The sequence below is a fragment of the Vipera berus genome, assembly GCF_964194415.1.
Source record: "Vipera berus genome assembly, chromosome: 2".
NCBI classification, from domain to species: Eukaryota; Metazoa; Chordata; class Lepidosauria; order Squamata; family Viperidae; genus Vipera; species Vipera berus.
Genome location: NC_138203.1, coordinates 225,929,756 through 225,949,719, shown reverse-complemented (window position 1 = coordinate 225,949,719; position 19,964 = coordinate 225,929,756). Strand labels below are relative to the sequence as shown.

Here is a 19,964-nt window from a genome sequence, read left to right as displayed (position 1 = left end):
ACACATAGATTCTATAATGAATATGCGATCATAAGTTGTTTTTTTTTAAAAAAAACACCTTACTACTGGACTGATTAGCAATGGCAGTTCCAGTTGCCCTTCTTAAGCAAGGACCTACAACTTGCAATCTCCACATTGATTTTTTTGTTTGTTGAAGTTAGTGGGGAAGGTGCCAAATGGCAATCATGTGATTGTAGGGAAAATTCAGTAGCACTTGTTCAGTGCCACCATTGCAAGTTCAAACAGTTGCTGAATGAGTGGTCCTTAAATGAGGACACCTGTAGTTCCATTAATTCATAAAGGAGAAATTAATCATATAATTAGATCAATATGAACTAAAAGTATGGCGGGATTGTAACTTATGCAGACAGCAGAGGTTTTGAATTCACTTTCTACTGATACTTATTGCTATTCATTAGCACTCGAATTCTGATATGCTGTAAGAAATTCATTTAAAAAAGACAGATGCCAAAAATATTATTGGCAAGAATGTGAAAAGGGAGAAAAGAGAGGGAAATATCCTACTTAACACATGTTGAAAAAGAGCAGATGCAATAAAGTTTTTTTGTCTTTAAAAAATCTTGTAAAGACAGGGTTATGAGCAAAAGTGGGTGATTCTGGACAATTTATTCTTACAATTTATTCTTATTTGCCTCTCCCAATATATACAATATAAACAAACTGGCCTTTATAAGGATATGAATGATATAAAACTTACAGAACTTTTACAAATAGTATAAATATAATCATTTCATTTCTGAGTCTTATTACTTTATGAAACAGAGGGGTAAATTAACAATTGAAAAGGCATTTTAACAGGATATGTTTTGTTGTAATAATTTTAAATGTAAGAAGGATAGCCACAGCTCTAATTGTTTTGGCCCACTGAATGAATCAAGCAGTTGTGCATTCTGGGGCCTATTCATCAAATCAATGCCATCTTACAGGACCCAATAAATGTGCTTTCTCTGCTACAAAACCTGCCCTCTGAAATGATATTGCCTTCCCCCAAAGATTTGTGAGACTGCCACCGTTATCACATTCCTCAAAATCTTTTATTTTTTTGGTTCTCCCAAGCTGGTTATGGAAGCCTTTTTCCTTTAGCTTAGGTTTCTTCTAATGGTTGGTGGTGTTCTCTTTTATATGTGTGGTTTCATTTCTTTTAATTGCAATCTTCCCGGAGCCACTAAGGAATTGGGCAGCCTCAACACTGAAATAAATAAATAAATTTGGAGTAGATATTATTCTCTCTCCCCCACTTATCCCCTGACACGCATACATATTTTACTATATTTATACATATTTTACTATATATTTTTGACATTTAGGCATGCATTTTGTTACACTATGCGCAATTTGACTAATATTACATGAAAAATAAATTGAATTTCTCTGGATAGTTTTGGTTTTTAAAAAGTGGGTTTATATAAGTCAGCTGAAACATCATTTTAAGACAAAATCTAGTTCCAACAAATATATACATATATAATTTTCTACTAACAATTGACCTGATTGACCACTGTATTGTTGTGTAACTATTCTTAGCAAAGATTAAATAAAACGTTGCTTTTCATCTCCATGCATGAGTCAGAAGTAGCTAATATTATGCAGCAGCTAAACAAAGAATTTTATCTACCCTATTTCCTGCCAAAAAAACAGATAACAGTATGAAACAGAAAATAGGAAATGTTTATGCCCTTGATATCACCAAAATAAACAATTCATGCTGTCTGATCAATACACTATATAAAAAAAGAAAAGTCCTTCAACCTTTTATCATGTCTTTAGTGCAGACATGTCAAACACAAGGCCCGGGGGCCAGATCCAGCCCGCGAAGTGGTTTCATGTGGCCTGCGAAGCCATCCTGGAAACAGTGAGGGAACGGCCCCCACTGCCTTGGCCCTGGCCCAGAGACCCTCCTTCTGTCAGAGACCCCCAGATCTGTCCCACTCCTGCCCAGGCCCCCATAGGCACCCTCGATGTGAACGATGTAGAGCTGGCCACGCCCACCCAGTAGGCCATACGCACTCTAGCCACGCCCACCCAGTAGGTCACGCCCACCCTGGCCATACCCACCCGGCCCCCTGAGGGCAACAGCAATGCTGATGCGGCCCTCAATAAAATTGAGTTTGATACCCCTGTTTTAGTGGGACATACCAATGGATTTTCAACAGCTCATCAGATTTCCTTTCCCCCTATCCTTTGCGAACAGAACTCAATATTAGGTTCCTGAGAGTTTCACCTAAAGAAGATATTCTTTGACCAGCTGGTAGAAGGTTACATTTTGTTGTTCCTGTTATTCAATCTTTCCATTGCTTCTGACTCTTTGTGAGCCACTAAACATCAGTCCTCCACAACTGTCTATTATGTATACCAAACATTTATGCTTTAGCTGTGCTATTAGTGCTTCCACTGAGCAGTCTGTTTTTATTTCATCTAGTATTGAATTATTTGTTCTTGCATAGTACAGTCAGTTCTCATATAGCACCATGATTCCATTGTTAGAAACCCTCATGTTATATACAAGATTACACAATATGAATAATAGGTTTTATGGAAAAAATAGAGTTGGGCCACACCATTCAAGAATGAAAACTCATCTGTAACCAAAACATGTCTAAACACACAAAATAATCCCGTATTTAATACAGGTCAGTATTTAGTACAAAACTATCCACTTTCATATATTTTTTTCTGATTGAAGAATACATGGATAATGAATTTGAAGGAGGAAGAGAAAAAACAGAAAACAAAGGATTCCATTTCTGTGATTATCAAAGGTTTATTTAATGCAGAAAACATACCTGAAAGCAGCATCGGATCTTTGTCAACGGATTTGCGGACTTGATCTGATTCCCCAGTTAAAGAGCTTTCATCAATCTTAAGATCATTTCCTTGAATAAACACTCCATCAGCAGGTAGTAGGTCACCTATCAGTAAAATCATTAAGAGAAAATCTAATTTGAAAATTTTAGACATTTTGCAATGTCTAAACTACACATTATACATGTAATCTATGAAACTTCCTTATTCTAGATTTTCATAATTAAGGTATGAATCTTTAAATCACTGCAATCCAAATAAAAATATACTCCTTCTGTAGATGAACTTTTAGTAATTTATCAAACTACTGCCACCTGGTTAGTCTATTATTACTCTCTCTTTTTCTCTTTTGTTGCTATCAGCCCATCAGAGATAATAACTATGCTAAACATCCACATATACAGTATATTATTTGACTGGATCAATCTAGAGGATATTTTGGCATATGACAAGCAGATTTTAGAATTGGTCATTCTACCCTTTACCATGGCATCATACTGCAACTTCTGGCTGAAAACATCCATATAATCCAAACAGGCTTTGCATTTAAATACTGCATTCACTGACTAATGATCTGCATTTGTCTTATCTCCAGAAGAAGGTTTGGGTGATAAACTTAAAAATACTTCTGCAGACAGACAACTACTGTTGTGTATGTTTGTGTGCTGGGTTCTTTGCAGCAAGCAGGAGATGAGGCAAGAGAGTTCAGGCTGGAACATACTTTATTGAATGCAGGAACTGAACTGTTAATCAAGGCTTCTACGCAGCTACTTATACTCTGGCCACTAGGCAGCAGCCAATAGGTTTGAAAGAACCTATTGCTGCCCTAGAGCCAACCAATGGTGGTCCTGGAGACGGCTTGTCTGAGGAGCCAGCGACTGTTACCCAACTCTCTGCTTAAGCAATCTCACAGTATTCAAAAGCCACGTGGTACAGTTCAGGCAAAACTGGCCCAATACATTACACCCCTCCCCACTAGAATGTACACACATTATAATAAAAAATGGTTGAAAATAAGGTACAGCAGTGTTACAAGTGTTTGCAATAATACATAAAGTATAGCAGTGGTACAAGCACTTACGATAACACAATTACTTTAGAACAAAATTCTGCAAATAAGATGGAGGCTTACGTGACCTTGCAGAATGCCTGGGGGATCCAGGCAACTCCCAGTCTACCAGCTTGCCTGCCAGGCTGGGTAGACCAGGATTCATGAGTCCACCAGAGTCAGACTGACTTGAGTGCCTTTGACTGGCCCTTCCAGGTCGGCCCAAATGAAAGTCCAACATAGAAGCAGAGTTAGTACAGCAGCTGTCTTGATTGGGTTGACTTTCTCCGCCAGGGGACCCATGTTGCACTCCCAGGCTTTGCCCATCTATGACCACCTCCCCATTGTACTGACTGCTAGAGTCCTCAGGGCATGTGAATTGCCCCACTTGGCTGCTGGTTTCTGGCTCTAGGAGTGGACCCATGGTATGGTCCTCGCTTTGTGGCCATTCTGGGAACCGCTTCCACAGCTGATCAATATGGGGGTGAACGACTCGCCTGCCATCCAGAGCCACCTTGTATGAGAGAGGGCCCAAAACTTTAGCAATTTTACCTGGCATCCACAAGTTCCCATGTGCCTAGTTCTGGGCCCACACCTCATCACCCACTTGCAACCCCCTCAGAGGCTTTGGGCAAGAGGTGTCTGCTGCCACCTGGTCTGGGTGCAGCCTGTCCAATTTTAGTGATGAGTCTTCTTCCCCAGTGAAGTTCTGCTGGGCTCTTGCCTGTTGCTGTGCAAGGTGTAGTGTGCTGGCAAAGCAAAAAATCAGCCAGACTGTGGTGCCAATCCCCAGTCACTATGCGCTTGAGTGACTCCTTTGTAGTGCGCACCATCTGTTCGGCCTGCCTGTTAGTTGAGGGGTGAAAGGGAGCCAATGTAGCATGCCTTATGAGGTTAGTCCTCAAGAAGGCTTGAAACTCTGCCGCTGTGAACTGGGTCCCGTTATCAGATACTATGACGTCCGGCAGCCCGTGTGTTTAAAAAGCTTCCTAAGCAACTGGATGGTCCTAGCAGTAGTCATACTTGCGATTGGAATAACTTCCAGCCATTTAGAGTATCTGTCGACCGCTATCAAAAATTGCTGTCCCTGAAAGGGCCCAGCAAAGTCAATGTCCTCAACCAAGGAGTGTGTGTCTCCTCCCATCTGGGGACAGGAGCATGTGACATTTCTGGCCTGGATTGTTGACACATGTAGCACCAGTGTACTTGAGCCTCGATAGCCTTATCTAACCCAGGTTACCATAGGTAGCTTCGTGCCAATGCCTTCATCCGGACGATGCCCAGATGTCCCTCATGCAAAGATTGAAGTACCCTATCTCTTAATGAAGTGGGGACAATGACCCTGCTCCCCCATAAAATACAACCCTTGTGAGCTGAAAGCTCATGTCTATGTGTGAAGTAGCTCTGGAACTCGGGTCCAGGACTGTTTTGTAGCCACCCTGTGTGAATCCAGGAGAGCACCCTGCTTAAAACCTTGTCTGCAGCAGTTTCTGCAGCCACATCCCCAGCATGGAGGGGAAACTCAGGCAAATCCTGAATGGACAAAATGCAAGCTGCTGGAGCCAGAGCCGGCTCAATCTGTGGCAATGGCAACCAGCTAAGGCCGTCTGCGTGGCCCATGTCTTTGCCGGGTTTGTAAACCAGCCTGAAGCTGTAGGCTGACAAGATCATCTTAACATCCTAGGGGACAGAATTTGGGGTGTCTGCCTATCTGTAGTAAATAACCCCAACAGTTGTTTATGGTCTGTGAAGACTGTGAATTCCCTGCCATACAAGTAATCATGGATTTTCTTCACCCCAGCCACAATGGCCAAGGCCTCTTTGTCAATTTGTGCGTAGTTGCGCTCAGCAGAGGACAATGTCCTTGAGTAATAAGCAATTGGGACTTGAGTCCCATCACTTTCCAAATGACTTAAAACAGCCTCTAGCCCATAAGGGGATGCATCACATGTAAGGCATACAGGCAATGACTCTATAAAGTGAGTGAGCACTGAATTGGAAGACAGTAGTGATTTTACTGCCGTAAAACTGCTTTCGTGGACTCTGGTCCACTTCCATGGGGTGTTTTTGTTCAAAGAACCAGTGTAACAGCTCTGCCATTGCACTCTTGTTAGGAAGGACCACATGGTAAAAATTAAGGAGGCCCAGGAATGCCTGAAACTCTCTCTTTGACCTGGGGCTAGTTGCCTGCTGAATGGCCTTCAGCTTGGACTTGGCAGGGTGGATGCCTTCAGCATCAATATGGAAACCCAGGAACTCAGTAGAGGGGACCCCTATGCTACACTTATTCTTTTTAAGTTTAAGGCCCACTTCGCAGAACCATTGAAGGACAGCCTTAAGCCTCCTTGCAAGCACCTCAGGAGACTCACCGGTGATGAGCACATCGTCAAAATAGGGGCAGACCCCCAGAATGCCCTTGAGCGTACACTCCATGATGCCTTGAAAAATGCCAGGGGCTACACTAATCCTGAATTGGAGGCGCTTTACTTTAAAAGCCCCCTGTGTGTTACAATGGTTTGTGCAGCAGCTGTGGCCTTATCCACAGGTAGCTGCTGATAAGCCTGTGCCAAATCTAACTTCACAAAAACCATACCCCCTTGCAGTGATGCCAAGATGTGGCTAACGACTGGCACTGGGTACGCATGCTGCTTAAGTGCCCGATTAATGGTGCACTTATAATCAGCACAAATCCTGACCTCCCCATTGGCCTTAAGTGTCGTGACAATTGGGGTTTCCCATTCACCCCCATCTACGGGCTGTAGTACCCCCTGTTCAACTAGCTTGTCCAATTCAGCATCTATCTTGTGTTTAAGTGCAAATGGCACTCTGCGGGGTTTTATCCTGATAGGCATTACAGCAGGATCAAGTTTAAAGGCTATTGGAGGGCCCTTGTATGTTCCAAGGCTAGTGTCAAAAACGTCAGCAAACTCCTTACATACTGACACTAAGTTCGCCATTTTTGTCCAGTTGATTCCGGTGAGCCTGGATGCCCAGAGCATCAAACCAATCAAGCCCTATCAAGCTCGTTCGCTGACCCTCCACTACAATAACATCCAGAGGCCCTGAAAACCCATTGAATTTGACAGCCAGTGTGGCTTCACCCTTGACAGTGACTCGAGAGTTCTAGAAGTCGGTCAGGATAATGTCGGATGGCCTAAGCTTGGCCTACCTCTTGCTGCAGTTGCAGACGAAATGGAAGGTTTCAAGTGAAATGATGGACACAGCAGACCCAGTGTCCAGTTCCATCCTGCAAGGGATGCCTTGCAGCTCGACCTGAAGTTGGAAATTGGGCTTGACAGGGCAGCGAGCTCCCGTGCGGCAAACGCTCCAGTGGCTGGACCAAAACCCTACGCTACACTGCCCCGGGACCCTGGTACCTCTCCTGATCAGAATGTCCAATTGGTGGTCCTTCTGTCAACCTCTACAGACTGAAGCAATGTGGCCAGTCTTCCTGCAGGCCCGACAGTAGCTGTCCGGAACCTGCAGTCCATGCATTGGTGGCGGCCGCCACAACCCGGACACTGAGAGAAGGGAATTGCCTTGTAAGTATTCCCTTGTTGTTGGTTGTTGTGTCATTGTTGGTCTTTGTGTCGTTGAAGCTTGTCCACTTTGTGGTTGCTGTCAATGTCTTCTGTGAGTTGTGGTGGATGGCCTCCTCAGGCTGAGTGCTTTTGGCAGGCCTCATGGCTTTCACGGCCCCACCAGCGGCTTCATCTGCCATGATCTCTTTCAAGGCTTCCTGGAGCGAGAGAGCCTCTTTGGCAAAGAGTTTCTGCTGCAGCTCTCTGCTCCGAAGTCCACAGATGAGTCGGTCTCAAAGCCTTTCTTCTAAATCGGTGAATTGCACAGATGTGAAGCTTGTCTCAATGCCGTGATGAATTCTGTGGCTGTTTCACCCAGCTGCTGAACTCTCTGTTCGAATGCGTGCCTCCAAGCTATTACCAAAACCTTGGGCTGGAAATGGTCGCCAAGCCATTTCTTCAGGTCTGTGAACGTTACGGACTCCAGCTGTGCCAGTGCGACCAAATTCTCTGCGATATTGATGTTGCAGGGCTGCAGACACACAGGAGCATTGTGGCCTTCAGGCCGTCTTCAACGACTTGGTTAGTGCAGAGGTAGTTTTCGACCCTCGAGATGTACGACGACCATCTCTCTGGGCAAGTGACATCAAATTCTTCCAGCTTTCCAACCTCCACCATCTCGGGAAGTCTTCTTCGCTGGGGCTCATCTTCTTCCTTGTCCTGCTCCTTTGTAGGCCCAGGGACTGGTCCTCAGGGATGGTGGTCGCTAGCATGGCTGTGCTAAGCTGACTGAGGGGGGGGGGGAAATGCGTTCCCTGCCAGGTGCCTTGGCTGGCCTCACTCCCTAGTGACTTTCAGCTCTTCTGAAGGAGCAGGATCCCTCCTTCGTCGCCAGTGTTGTGTGCTGGGTTCTTTGCAGCAAGCAGGAGATGAGGCAAGAGAGTTCAGGCAGGAACATACTTTATTGAATGCAGGAACTGAACTGTTAACCAAGGTTTCTACGCAGCTATTTATACTCTGGCCACTAGGCGGCGGCCAATAGGTTTGAAAAAACCTATTGCTGCCCTAGAGCCAACCAATGGTGGTCCTGGAGACGGCTTGTCTGAGGAGCCAGCGACTGTTACCCAACTCTCTGCTTAAGCAATCTCACAGCATTCAAAACCCACGTGGTAAAGTTCAAGCAAATCAGGCCCAATACATTACACCATGTATAAACTTTATGACAATTCTAAAATAAATGTTTTTTGCAGCCATTACTCTAAAGAGAATACAAGCCAAGCAGGAATGAGAAAAGAGTGTTTTTGCCCCCATTGTTTAATTATATATTAACTTTCTTTTGGCCAAAATAACAAAATTACCACATCAGCATCTGAAATTAGCCAATATTCCAGTCCTACTGTGTACAGAAAATGTAGTCACAAACTTCAATTGGACTTAAGCAAACCCTGAGTACCTTAGCCAATTACTGTTCTGTGGAAGCACTAGAAATCAACTATTCCAAAACTAAGATCCCAATTTTTGCAAAGCCACATGGAGTGCATACAAGGAGGTTAAAAAGCCAGATTATACAGCAGGGAAATTTTTCAAAAGCTCAGGCATGGTGTTCCATTGTTTTACTAAATGCAGTGCACATAAAAATTATGTTATCCAAAATGCACAAAAAGCAGTCATTTCACAGCATATCCAAGCACTACTAAAGCTTTATTAACCCAAAGGACAACTACAATTATTGTTTGGTGCACAGTTGGGTCCTTACTGTTCTTTTGCTCTACTAAAAGAGTTTAATCCAAATTTCTAAAGATTATATTCTAAATGGCCCCAATGTCCCTAATGTAGTATTTAAAAATGAGAAAGATTTCACCAAAGTTGAAACACGCACATAGATTTGCATTATTTCATATTGTTCTTTTTAGAATGTCTGAGTTCTTTCCTTATTGAGAACAATTCTAAATTAATATGAAACAGGACAATTCTGCAAAAAAATTATCATCTCTATAGATAGAGATAAAGATGTATAGATACATATAACTTTTGTAAACTAAACCTGATATTTCAAATTATAAATTGATAAAGGCAGAGATAGAAATATCTAGATATACCTTTTGTAAATTATAACCATTATAATTGCTCCATACGTTTTAGATTGTTTTTCCCAACTTGGCTGCTTGACTTTATCTTTGAAATGTCATCCCAAATTTCCTTAATAAGCAATTAAGGGATTAAAATATCAGGTTGCATTCTCCAGACACAGTACAACTCCACTGACTTTAACAACTGGACCACAGTTGAATTTTGATTCATGTCATGGATGAAAATAATGTTGATTGTGCTCATCTTGCAGGAAGCCAATCCAAATATATAGAAAAGATTAATCATGCCATTCATTTCATTGAGACAGAAACGGTGTTCTTGACATTGGGATGTGCATTATTCTCATCAGAAATATACTCAATTTTTTCATTAAGGATAGATGCTTACCACAAAATTTAAAGATATGAAGCAATATTGCTCTTTTTTGTCTTGATGAAGGTTCTTCTTTTGCTTTCCTACCTATTCTTTCTCAAATTATCCTTCAGTTGATTTTCATTAGCTGATTTCCCAATAACGCTATTGATACTCAATTACATGGTACCAACTAGTGATTTTACCTATCAACTTAAGCTAGTTCTTTGATGACTAAATATAGTATTATCTTATTCCTCACAGATGAATTTAAATTGTTAATAACACTGTAACATTTTTTTCAAATAACTGATTGTATGTTATATTATTTTTTTCCTGTGTATTTAAGGAATCAGCCTTAATTGTTCAGTTTATTAGCTACTATTTTCTTGCTACTATTTAATATGTTATAAAGAAGTCCTAGGGATTCAGACACAAATTTTCTAGAAAGTATACAAAAAAACATACCATATTTGACTTGTGCAATGTCACCAACTACAAGCTCTGCAACTAGAATCTGAATTACTTGTCCACCTCGGACTACAGTAAACTTTTGTTCTTGTTCAATACGACTCTGAAGTCCACGGAACTGCTTCTCTTTGCTCCAGTCATTAAAGGCTGTAACCAGCACCACGCATATAACAGAGAGCAGAATGGCAGCTCCTTCAATCCAACCAGCTTCTGCCTCACCTTCATCTTCACCTCCTCCTGCGGCAGTTGCACATTCTGAACAACAGAAAAAAACACCGGAGATTATTTGAAAATTATGAAAATCATTGTTTAGAATTTTAATTTTTAATATCACAGCTTCTGATAAAATAACATCACATATTACGGTTAACAATATGGGATCTAAGTATTTTACAGCAAATAGGAAAGCACAGCTACTTTTCTTCAAATGGGTTATTAAATAATCTAATTGTTAGAAATATCAACTTTCATCAGATACATTTCAATAGGTAACGCAGTAGTATTTGAGAGCCAGTTTGGTGTAGTAGTTAAAGCATCAGTCTAGAAGTTAGAAGACTGTGAGTTCTAGTGCCACTTTAGGCAGAAAACCACTTTGGGGTGGGGTGGGAATCATATCATGTATCTTTGAGAGATAAATGTTGATCAACTCAATCAAGTTTGGTTGACGTTATTAAATTTATATACCGCCCTATTCCCGTAGGACTCAGGGCGGTTTACAGGGAAAATTAAAACCATAACATACAAAAATTAAAATCAGTTAAAACAATTAATTAATTCAAGTCCCCAAAATTTAAAACTAAAACCCAATTAAAATTAAACCCCTCAGTCTGGGCCACACAGTATTATAAAACAGTATTTGAATACACCGATATTGGAGAAGGGGGTTTATTTTGAGCACCCTCTGACACTCATATTCAGTCTACGGAGCTTCATAATTTCTGCTGGTCCCATATATATAGAAACCTAACATAATGTTATGGCAATTTACCTTTCAGCTGTTCCACCAGTAGCTAACGTCTCATTTGCAACTAAAGGATTGGGTGGTTTGTGTGGGAAAACTGCAGACACTAATGGTCCTTTATGTCAACTTTGAAAATAAGCGTGGATGCAGCCATTTTCCCCACTCATTTTCAGTTATACACAGCAATAGACGGAGGGGGATTTTCCAGGTGCTTCGCTATACAAAACAGACTTTTTCCCATGAGAACCAAGGTCATCGGCTGCTCCCAGGATTGCAGGCTTGGCATTCATGAAAAGCCCACCAAGAAGTTATATTGGGGAATATAGTAGCTTGCATAGCTTTGGAGGTTGGATTTTTTTAACTTTGTATTTGGGATTGTTAGGCGCGTATTCAGACGTGGTTTCACTTTTGCAATGCCGATACTTTGTATCAATAAACATGTCCTTTGAGGAACTTGCAACCTCAGAATTCTGTTTTATTTGTCTCTTATCTGTCGGAACCTTGACACTTTATATGCTCTGGGGCAAATCAGAAAGCTTTGGCATACCTCTGTTCTTCAGAAAGACCAGCCCTAAGCTGACTGGTTGCAAAAGCTTGGTGACTTTATATCAGCTGCTAACATATGGACAGGTCTCTTCAATTTTCCTCCTTGTCTGGTGGCAGAGTTAGCCATCTTAAAGGAGTATGGACCTCAGCAAAAAAAAAATCAGTGGGGCTAGCTGATAATGAAGAATATTTTTATGTTTTATTGATTTTATGTAACTTCTTTGTTTGTTGCGAGTTCTCCACAGTCATTGAGAGTCACATGTCATACAAGTTTAATTATAATTATTTATATAAAACAATATAAAATTATTAGTTCAAAAATATTTCAAGCATTTATTAGTTTAGAAATGAATAGAACACTTGGATCTTCTATCCTATTTGATAAAAGCATATTTTATATATTAGACATAAATTTTTACAAAGATACAAGTATTTTATTTTAGCAATTTACAGTAGCACAATTCCACAAATACTTTTGAAAAACATTCACCAAGTACTTCTAAATAAAAAAAAAACAGAAAAATGATATCTGGAATGTACTGAATAATTTTCCAATGCAGTTATAAGCCTCATTATAGAATATCAATGCATTATATAAACTTACTACTCTGTAGTATTTTACCTGTCAAATGACCAATTCAGTTATTATAAATTACGGGATTATATGAGCAAAGATGCTGAGGCATTGCAAGAAACAACAGTGCTCAGTCTTCTGGTTTCCTAATTAGGGATGTTTGGCCCAAAGATTACAAAGGAAAACATGAAGGAAATAATATTGACCTTTCAACATATTCTAACGCCAACTGAATATTAGTTATCACTGAGAAAAACAGTTAAACCAAGCCATTAAAATTTGAATTCCATAACCTAAAAAAGAATGGGGAAAAATGTGATTGCCCAAATGCTCTTAAATATCATACTTCCATTATTCTAGCTTGACAAAAGAACCCAAAGCACATCCATAAGGAAACACAGAATATCATTGCAGTCGCTCACTTCAAACATACTGGAGATCAATGCAGTTTGTGGGACTGCTGTGATCTCTGAAAAGTAGTAGTAACGGCAACAAAGGTAGACACTCAGTGAAGAGGGAGAACTAAGGTAACACTTCTACTAATTTTCCCTTTCAACACAGATAAGAACTGAATGGAAATCCAGTGCAACGCCCCTCAGCTGGGCTCAAAGAAAGGTCAAAGTAAACTGCTGACCTTCTTATTGGATGTATTCCACAAGAATAGCTATATCATTGTGAATATAGCTACTACTACTATTTGACACTACTCCTCCAATTTGCACAGTAATCAGAAACCGAGTACTCAACATTATCATGAGTTGCATAAAGGTAATCCTGGTCTGAGACTTCTGCAGATAAAAGGTTTCCAACTTGAACAAGGAATTCATAGTGCAACGTCAACCAAAGAGCAAGGTCCATTGAATGTTATGGGAAACATTCCAACATATATTGTACATGGGGTTACAGGTAAGAAAATGGGCAGTTATCTGATTGTTTCCTTTCTTCCATAATAAAAACAGAGGGATCACATTAAGCAGATGATTTCAAGAAGAATATCTGCACCCCTCAACTAGTTAAAAACATAGATAGTAACAGGGAAATGATTAATACTTGTACTTATCATTGCCATTAGCACCACTACATTTTTTATTAACTATAAAAGAGAATTTCACACTAGAAAGAAATAAGATTTTGTTTGAAAATCTTAATTATTTCAGAATCTACATAATCAACTATCTCAGGATGGTCTGTCATATTTATGAATAAAATAACATCGCTTCATCAATGGGTTGGGATAAATGACACCCTTCTATGTTTATTTACAGTACATATCTGACCTTAATATGTTGAGAGTACTGTCAATTGATTAAGTTGATCAACATTTATCTCTCAAAGATACATGATATGATTCCCACCCCACCCCAAAGTTTATATTTATGCTTTTGTTGCAGGAGATTACATTTATGTTTGGCCTACAAGTATTTGCATTAATACCTACAGGAACACCATTTAACAGGCATATGAAGATTCAGCAGAACAAGAAAACATCTGTGTCTTGCACATAATGACTAAGGCTTACTGGGCCATCTGCAAATGGATGAGAGGGTTCATATTATCTACTAAAATAACTACTACAGTTCTTTTTTTCAAAATTGCATTCAGGCATCAATGTGGGAACTGAAAAATACATGGACTAATATTTTATTTGCAATGCATTACAGTATGTTGTAAATTAAATTATTGTTAACAAGCAAATAACATCTATTTCTCAGCTTACAGGACTTCTGGACATTTTCACTAAATAACACTAAATTTCTAACTAAAATATCCATGTGTACAGAGTACTATTCAAAGGTTCTTTATTGGCTGCTAAATGGGTACAGTATAAATAAGTTATCTCTGATCTACCCATTACAATATATTTTCTATCTGTTATGGTTATGTGCACCAAAAATGTTTCAGAATAAGTGCATCATATCTCACATAAGCATTAGCCTAATTCCTTTCTGCCTTTTGTAAAGGAGGTTCTTTTTTCATGTTTCCATAGGAACCGGAAAAAATATGAGAATTAAGTTTAATGAACCAACTCCTTAAAACAGCATTACCTTTTTATCAGGTAGTTCTAATTAAGAGCAAAAAATCTAATAAATGTCTGAACATTTACGTTTACGTTGCTTTAAATGTTAAATGCTGCTTACTGCAGTCCCGATTAAAAAAGAGTTTGAAATTAAGGTTTACCCTTTCCAGTTCCAAATATACTTTTCCAAAAGGCAACTGGACTTTCTTTGCTTTTCCTTGAAGACATTTCGCTTCTCATTCAAGAAACTTCTTCAGTTCTGACTGAATGGTGGGGAATGGGAAGATTTATATTCCTTGCAGTCATCTAGTCGTTAAAATTCTTTCTGAGAGTCGTTGACCCGTTGTGCCTTCAGGGTTACCTGAATAATGCAAATTGGTATGGAACCTTTTTGGAACTGCTGAAAGGACTGTGTTTATAACAGTCCTTTCAGCAGCTCAAAAAATGTTCCTCACCCAGTTGCACAGATAAACCTCCACATGGCCTCAGCGACTTTCAGAAAGAATGCTAATGACTAGATGACTGCAAGAAATATAAATATAAATATAAATCCTTCCATTCTCCACCATTCAGTCAGAACTGAAGAAGCTTCTTGGATGAGAAGTGAAACATCTTCAGGGAAAAACAAAGAAAGTCCAGTTGCCTCTTGAAAAAGCACATTTGGGACAACCATGACCTGGATGAGTGAGAATCTCCATAGACCTTTCTCCTTTCCATTGCACCTCTTACCTCTTTTCTGCTAATACTGGAAGCTTTAAAATACTGAATTTCAGCTAGCTCTAAATCAAGGGTTAATGAATTTACATGAAGGTATGAATAAACATAATATACATATTGTGCCCTTATCTGTACTGATTACAGAAAATCATCAGCTTGAAAAGAAGTTATAGCAAGAAAATGAAAGAAAAATGTATTATTTTATATTGTGAAACATATTTCATACGTATACATATACGTATACGTGTATGTATGTGTATATACAGTATGTGTATATACAGTATATATATATACAGTATATATATATATACAATATATATATACAATATATATATATATATATGTGTGTGTGTGTGTGTGTGTATATATGTGTGTATATATATATATATATATATATGTATATATGTATATATATATATGTATATATGTATATATATATATATATATGGGAGAGGGCATGGATGGGGTAAACATTAAGACATTAAGACAGATAGGAAGAGAAGCATACAGAATATGAGAAGGATTGAATATGACAGAGAAATAGGATGACAGATGGTCAGTGATTGATCAAATGTACATCTCATTTCATATTATACTGTGCCAATCTTGAAGCTGCCCTCGTTTAGATGCATCATTTGATTTTCCCACTTTATTCAGTGTTAACTGTTCTTTCTCTCCCACAATTATCCTATTCAAACAATTCACTTTATAAATTTCACAGAGCATAGAGGAAATCTTTTTTATGTATATAAATCTAGCTAGCTAGCTATTTATTCCCATAGGATATTCATTTAATAAAGTAGGACTTATTTCTGTACAGGGATGCAGAAGACTGCATTATTATATTTGCAAACATAGTTCTTTCAGATTAAACACAAAATATTTAGCCTTCAATCTTGGATCTATTCAGCCCAACTGAATGCAACAGAAGTTACTTCTCAGTAAATATGTTAGCTTACTAAGCATAACTACTTTATTTATTTATTTTCCCATTTTTAGCCATTTTTTGCTAATTTCAATTTGGAATAGGCGAAGTGGAAATATTATTCCTAAAATGCCCAAATTTCAATGGAAAACAATGCAAACATTTTTGGTATCATGTACGTTTCCCAATATAAGCATTCTGAAAATATGCTGTCAAAAACTATCCAAATATTCATGAAGAAATGCTTTAAAACATTTTGAGTGGAATAATTTATTAATGAGTGTGGAAAAGGCAGTAAAGTTCTAATACTAAATGTTATTTTTTCCACATTTCCCAGAACATGAACTGTCACACTTGTAAAATATTTTCTCATAGAAAAGAGACACCATGCTTTATCATGAGAGCAAAAATGTTCAGATTGATGGAACCCAACCAAAACATTTTCATAACATGTATTCAAAACTTTCTTACTTTATAATAGGAGACCAGTACATTTGCAAATCCAGGGTCCTGCAATATACCGGACTGTCGCTGTTAACAAATGACTTGTCTTTTTTCAGGTTCAATAATAAAACTTCCCTAAACTTAACCATAACTTCTAACATTTTAATAATGGCAAAAGTAATAAAATATAAATCTAGTCACCATGCCCATTATTATATATGATGTGGAAAAGGAGGAAGATCCTGAAGGAAATATTTTCTCAATCATCAGCTGAAGCACTCATGTCAGTGGGGGAAACCTATAAAATTTTCCAGTATTTAAAAAAAATCAGGCCAAAATATTTAGTCAAAATCCCACACTGAAACTGATTTTTAAATGAATCTAGCAAGTATAGTACTGTATTTATTTTAGTTTTGCTTATTTCTCTACTCTTGTGTTTTTCTTCCTGGTCCTTCAATAAATAAGTTGACATGGGGTTATCTTAATATACCCATTTTAATACATGGTTGCCTATCTGATATAGCTTTGCATAAAATTTTCCTTTCCACAATACATTTTGTACTACTATAAACAATTTGTATATATGATAATGGATTTTATATAACAATAATATATGTATATATTTATAAACCATGATCGTACATACAATAATATATCAATTAGTAGAACATTTTCAGTAAAACATACAATGCTGTCTTATCAATCTAAAAGGAACACTGCAGATATTTATTTACAAATGTGCTTAATTCTCTTAAACCTCCTAACGCTATTCTTTTAGAAAGTCCCAGTAGGGTCTTAGTAGCCAAAATATATGACAATTTATCATTTTTTATTTATTTATCAAATTTACTAGCATTAAATTAAAATGCATTTGTAGAGATGTGATGTTATCCTTGTAATAAGTGTTCCTCTGAAACTTGGCTTACAAAAACAATGTCACAAATGTTGAGTTATCTTTTCATGGTTAAAACACAGTACAGAACTTGCCAAACACAACAAAGGCCAGGATGACCTGTTCAGGAAACAATGCCACATTCTTTATGTACCTCAAGACGTTGCACCTTTGGATATGAAATACAAACCAAGTGCAGCACAAAGAAACTTGAAAAGATCCTGATCCTTTCCATATCACAGAGCACCACGGCTCTGTGATATGCATTGGTTGCCAGATGTCACATACAAACACAAGGCACTGGTTTTATTCTTCTGTTATGTATATGCTGGAGGGAGGTCCTTATATCTGTTGTGATTCAGGGTCAGCCTGTGGGTTCGGCAGTTGGGTCGGATGACTCAGAGGAGGAGGGGGGTGTTGAAGAGCTTGCTGAGGGGGTTGGAGAGCTTGCTGATGAGAGCCCTCAGCCAGGCCCCTCCCACCTGGTCACGACGCAGACCCAGCTGTGTGAGCCTGACAGCGTGGATGAAGATGACCCACAGCTGGCCCTGTTCAAGGACGCCCGACGCAGGAGGCAGTAAATCAGGAGTAAACAGAGGAAGGCAATGGGGCACCTCGGAAGGAGGCAGAGAGAAGCCACGCCCTGAACTGTATAAAAGGGGAATGCGTGGGAGGGCTGGTTTGCTGAAGGCAACCGCTTGAATAGCTCCTGTTTCATGGTTCGTGTCTTGTTTGCTTTTGTATCCATAAATTTGGTAGGCTTAGTTCCAGTCTCTTGCCTTCTTGTAAAAGGGGTTGTCCCTGCCTTTTCTGCAGGGCCGGTAGCAGGCTGGTACAGAACAATATCAGAAGGAGTTGCATAGCTTTGTGGCTAATAATAATAATAATAATAATAATAATAATAATAATAATAATAATAATAATAATAATAATAATAATAATAATAATTTTATTTGTATACCGCCCTTCTCCCAAAGGACTCAGGGCGGTGAACAGGGCAAACATATAAAAGTACAGGAATACAAAAACTAAAAAAGAATTAAACAAGATGCTCAAGTTACAACAGTAGATTAAAATACATTTAAAATAGCAATAAAACCTAAACCCATCCCCGATCAGGCCAGGCCGGCTTGTTCGAACAAATAAGTCTTCAGATCGCGTCAGAAGGAGCGAAGGTCGGGCGCCATCCGGAGCTCAACCGGCAAATGATTCCATAAATCCGGGGCGCCCACAGAGAAGGACCTCCCCCTGGGGCCCGCCAGATTTAATTTAATTTTAATTTTTTAATTTATTAATATTTCTATACCGCCCTTCTCCCGAAGGACTCAGGGCGGTGTACAGGGCAAGAAAAAACACAAAGCTACAAAAATTAAAAAGTAATTAAATACATGCCCAACAATAAATACATTAATAAAACCCCAATAAAATGATAGTAAAAACCCCACCAATCCCCCCTCAGGCCAGGCCGGCTTGTTCGAACAGGTATGTTTTCAGATCGCGGCGAAAGGAGCGAAGATCGGGCGCCGTCCGGAGCTCAACCGGTAACTGGTTCCATAGCTCCGGGGCGCCCACAGAGAAAGACCTCCCCCTGGGGGCCACCAATCTACATTCTCTGACCGGTGGCACCCTGAGGAGGCCCTCTCTGTGGGAACGCACAGGGCGGAGGGAAGTTGACGCCGGCAGCAGGTGATCCCCAAGGTACTCTGGACCCATGCCATGTAGGGCTTTGAAAACCATTACCAGAACCTTGAATCTCACCCGGAAGACAACTGGGAGCCAATGCAGCTCACGGAGCAGAGGTGTAACATGGGAGTATCGGGAGACTCCCAACACAACTCTCGCGGCTGCATTCTGTACCAGTTGGAGCCTCCGAGTGGTCCTCAAGGGCAGCCCCATGTAGAGAGCATTGCAGTAGTCTAAACGAGAGGTCACGAGCGCATGAGTGACCGTACGCAGGGCATCCCGATCTAGATAGGGCCGCAACTGGCGCACCAGGCGAACCTGGGCGAAGGCCCCCCTAGTCACAGCTATTATGTGGTCTTCCAAAGAAAGCTGTGAATCTAGGAGGACTCCCAAGTTGCGAGCCCTATCTATGGGGGGTAATAACTCACCCCCCATAGAAAGAGATAGAATGTTCTGAATATCCCGAGATGCCGGTACGCACAGCCACTCAGTCTTGTCAGGGTTGAGTTGAAGCCTGTTCCTCCCCATCCAGACCCGAACCGCTTCCAGGCAACGGGACATCACGTCGAGGGCATCACTGGAGTGGTTTGGGGTCGAAATAAAAAGCTGGGTATCATCAGCATACTGATGATACCCAACTCCAAAACCACGAATGATCTCACCCAGCGGTTTCATGTAGATGTTGAACAGGAGAGGCGAGAGGACCGACCCCTGAGGAACTCCACAAGCGAGAGGCCTCGAGGTCGACCTCTGCCCCCCTGCCAACACTGACTGCGAATGTCCCAGGAGATAGGAGGAGAACCACTGAAGAACCGTGCCTCCCACTCCCAATCCCCTGAAACGCCGCAGCAGGATACCATGATCGATGGTATCGAAAGCCGCTGAGAGGTCTAATAGGAC

The 19,964-nt window shown here is 40.0% G+C and overlaps 1 protein-coding gene across 7 annotated transcripts in view; it reads right to left on the bottom strand.

Moving 5' to 3' along the window:
• ATP2B2 (ATPase plasma membrane Ca2+ transporting 2) overlaps positions 1-19,964 on the bottom strand; it is a gene marked incomplete at both ends in the record, with an annotated part of 149,395 nt that overhangs the window by 89,645 nt on the left and 39,786 nt on the right. For all 7 annotated transcript variants that reach the window (XM_081316839.1, XM_081316840.1, XM_081316842.1 and 4 more), the window contains 2 exons: positions 2,805-2,930; positions 10,303-10,560. In XM_081316839.1, the coding sequence (XP_081172965.1) occupies positions 2,805-2,930; positions 10,303-10,560 (384 nt within the window). The remainder of the gene's footprint in view (positions 1-2,804; positions 2,931-10,302; positions 10,561-19,964) is intronic.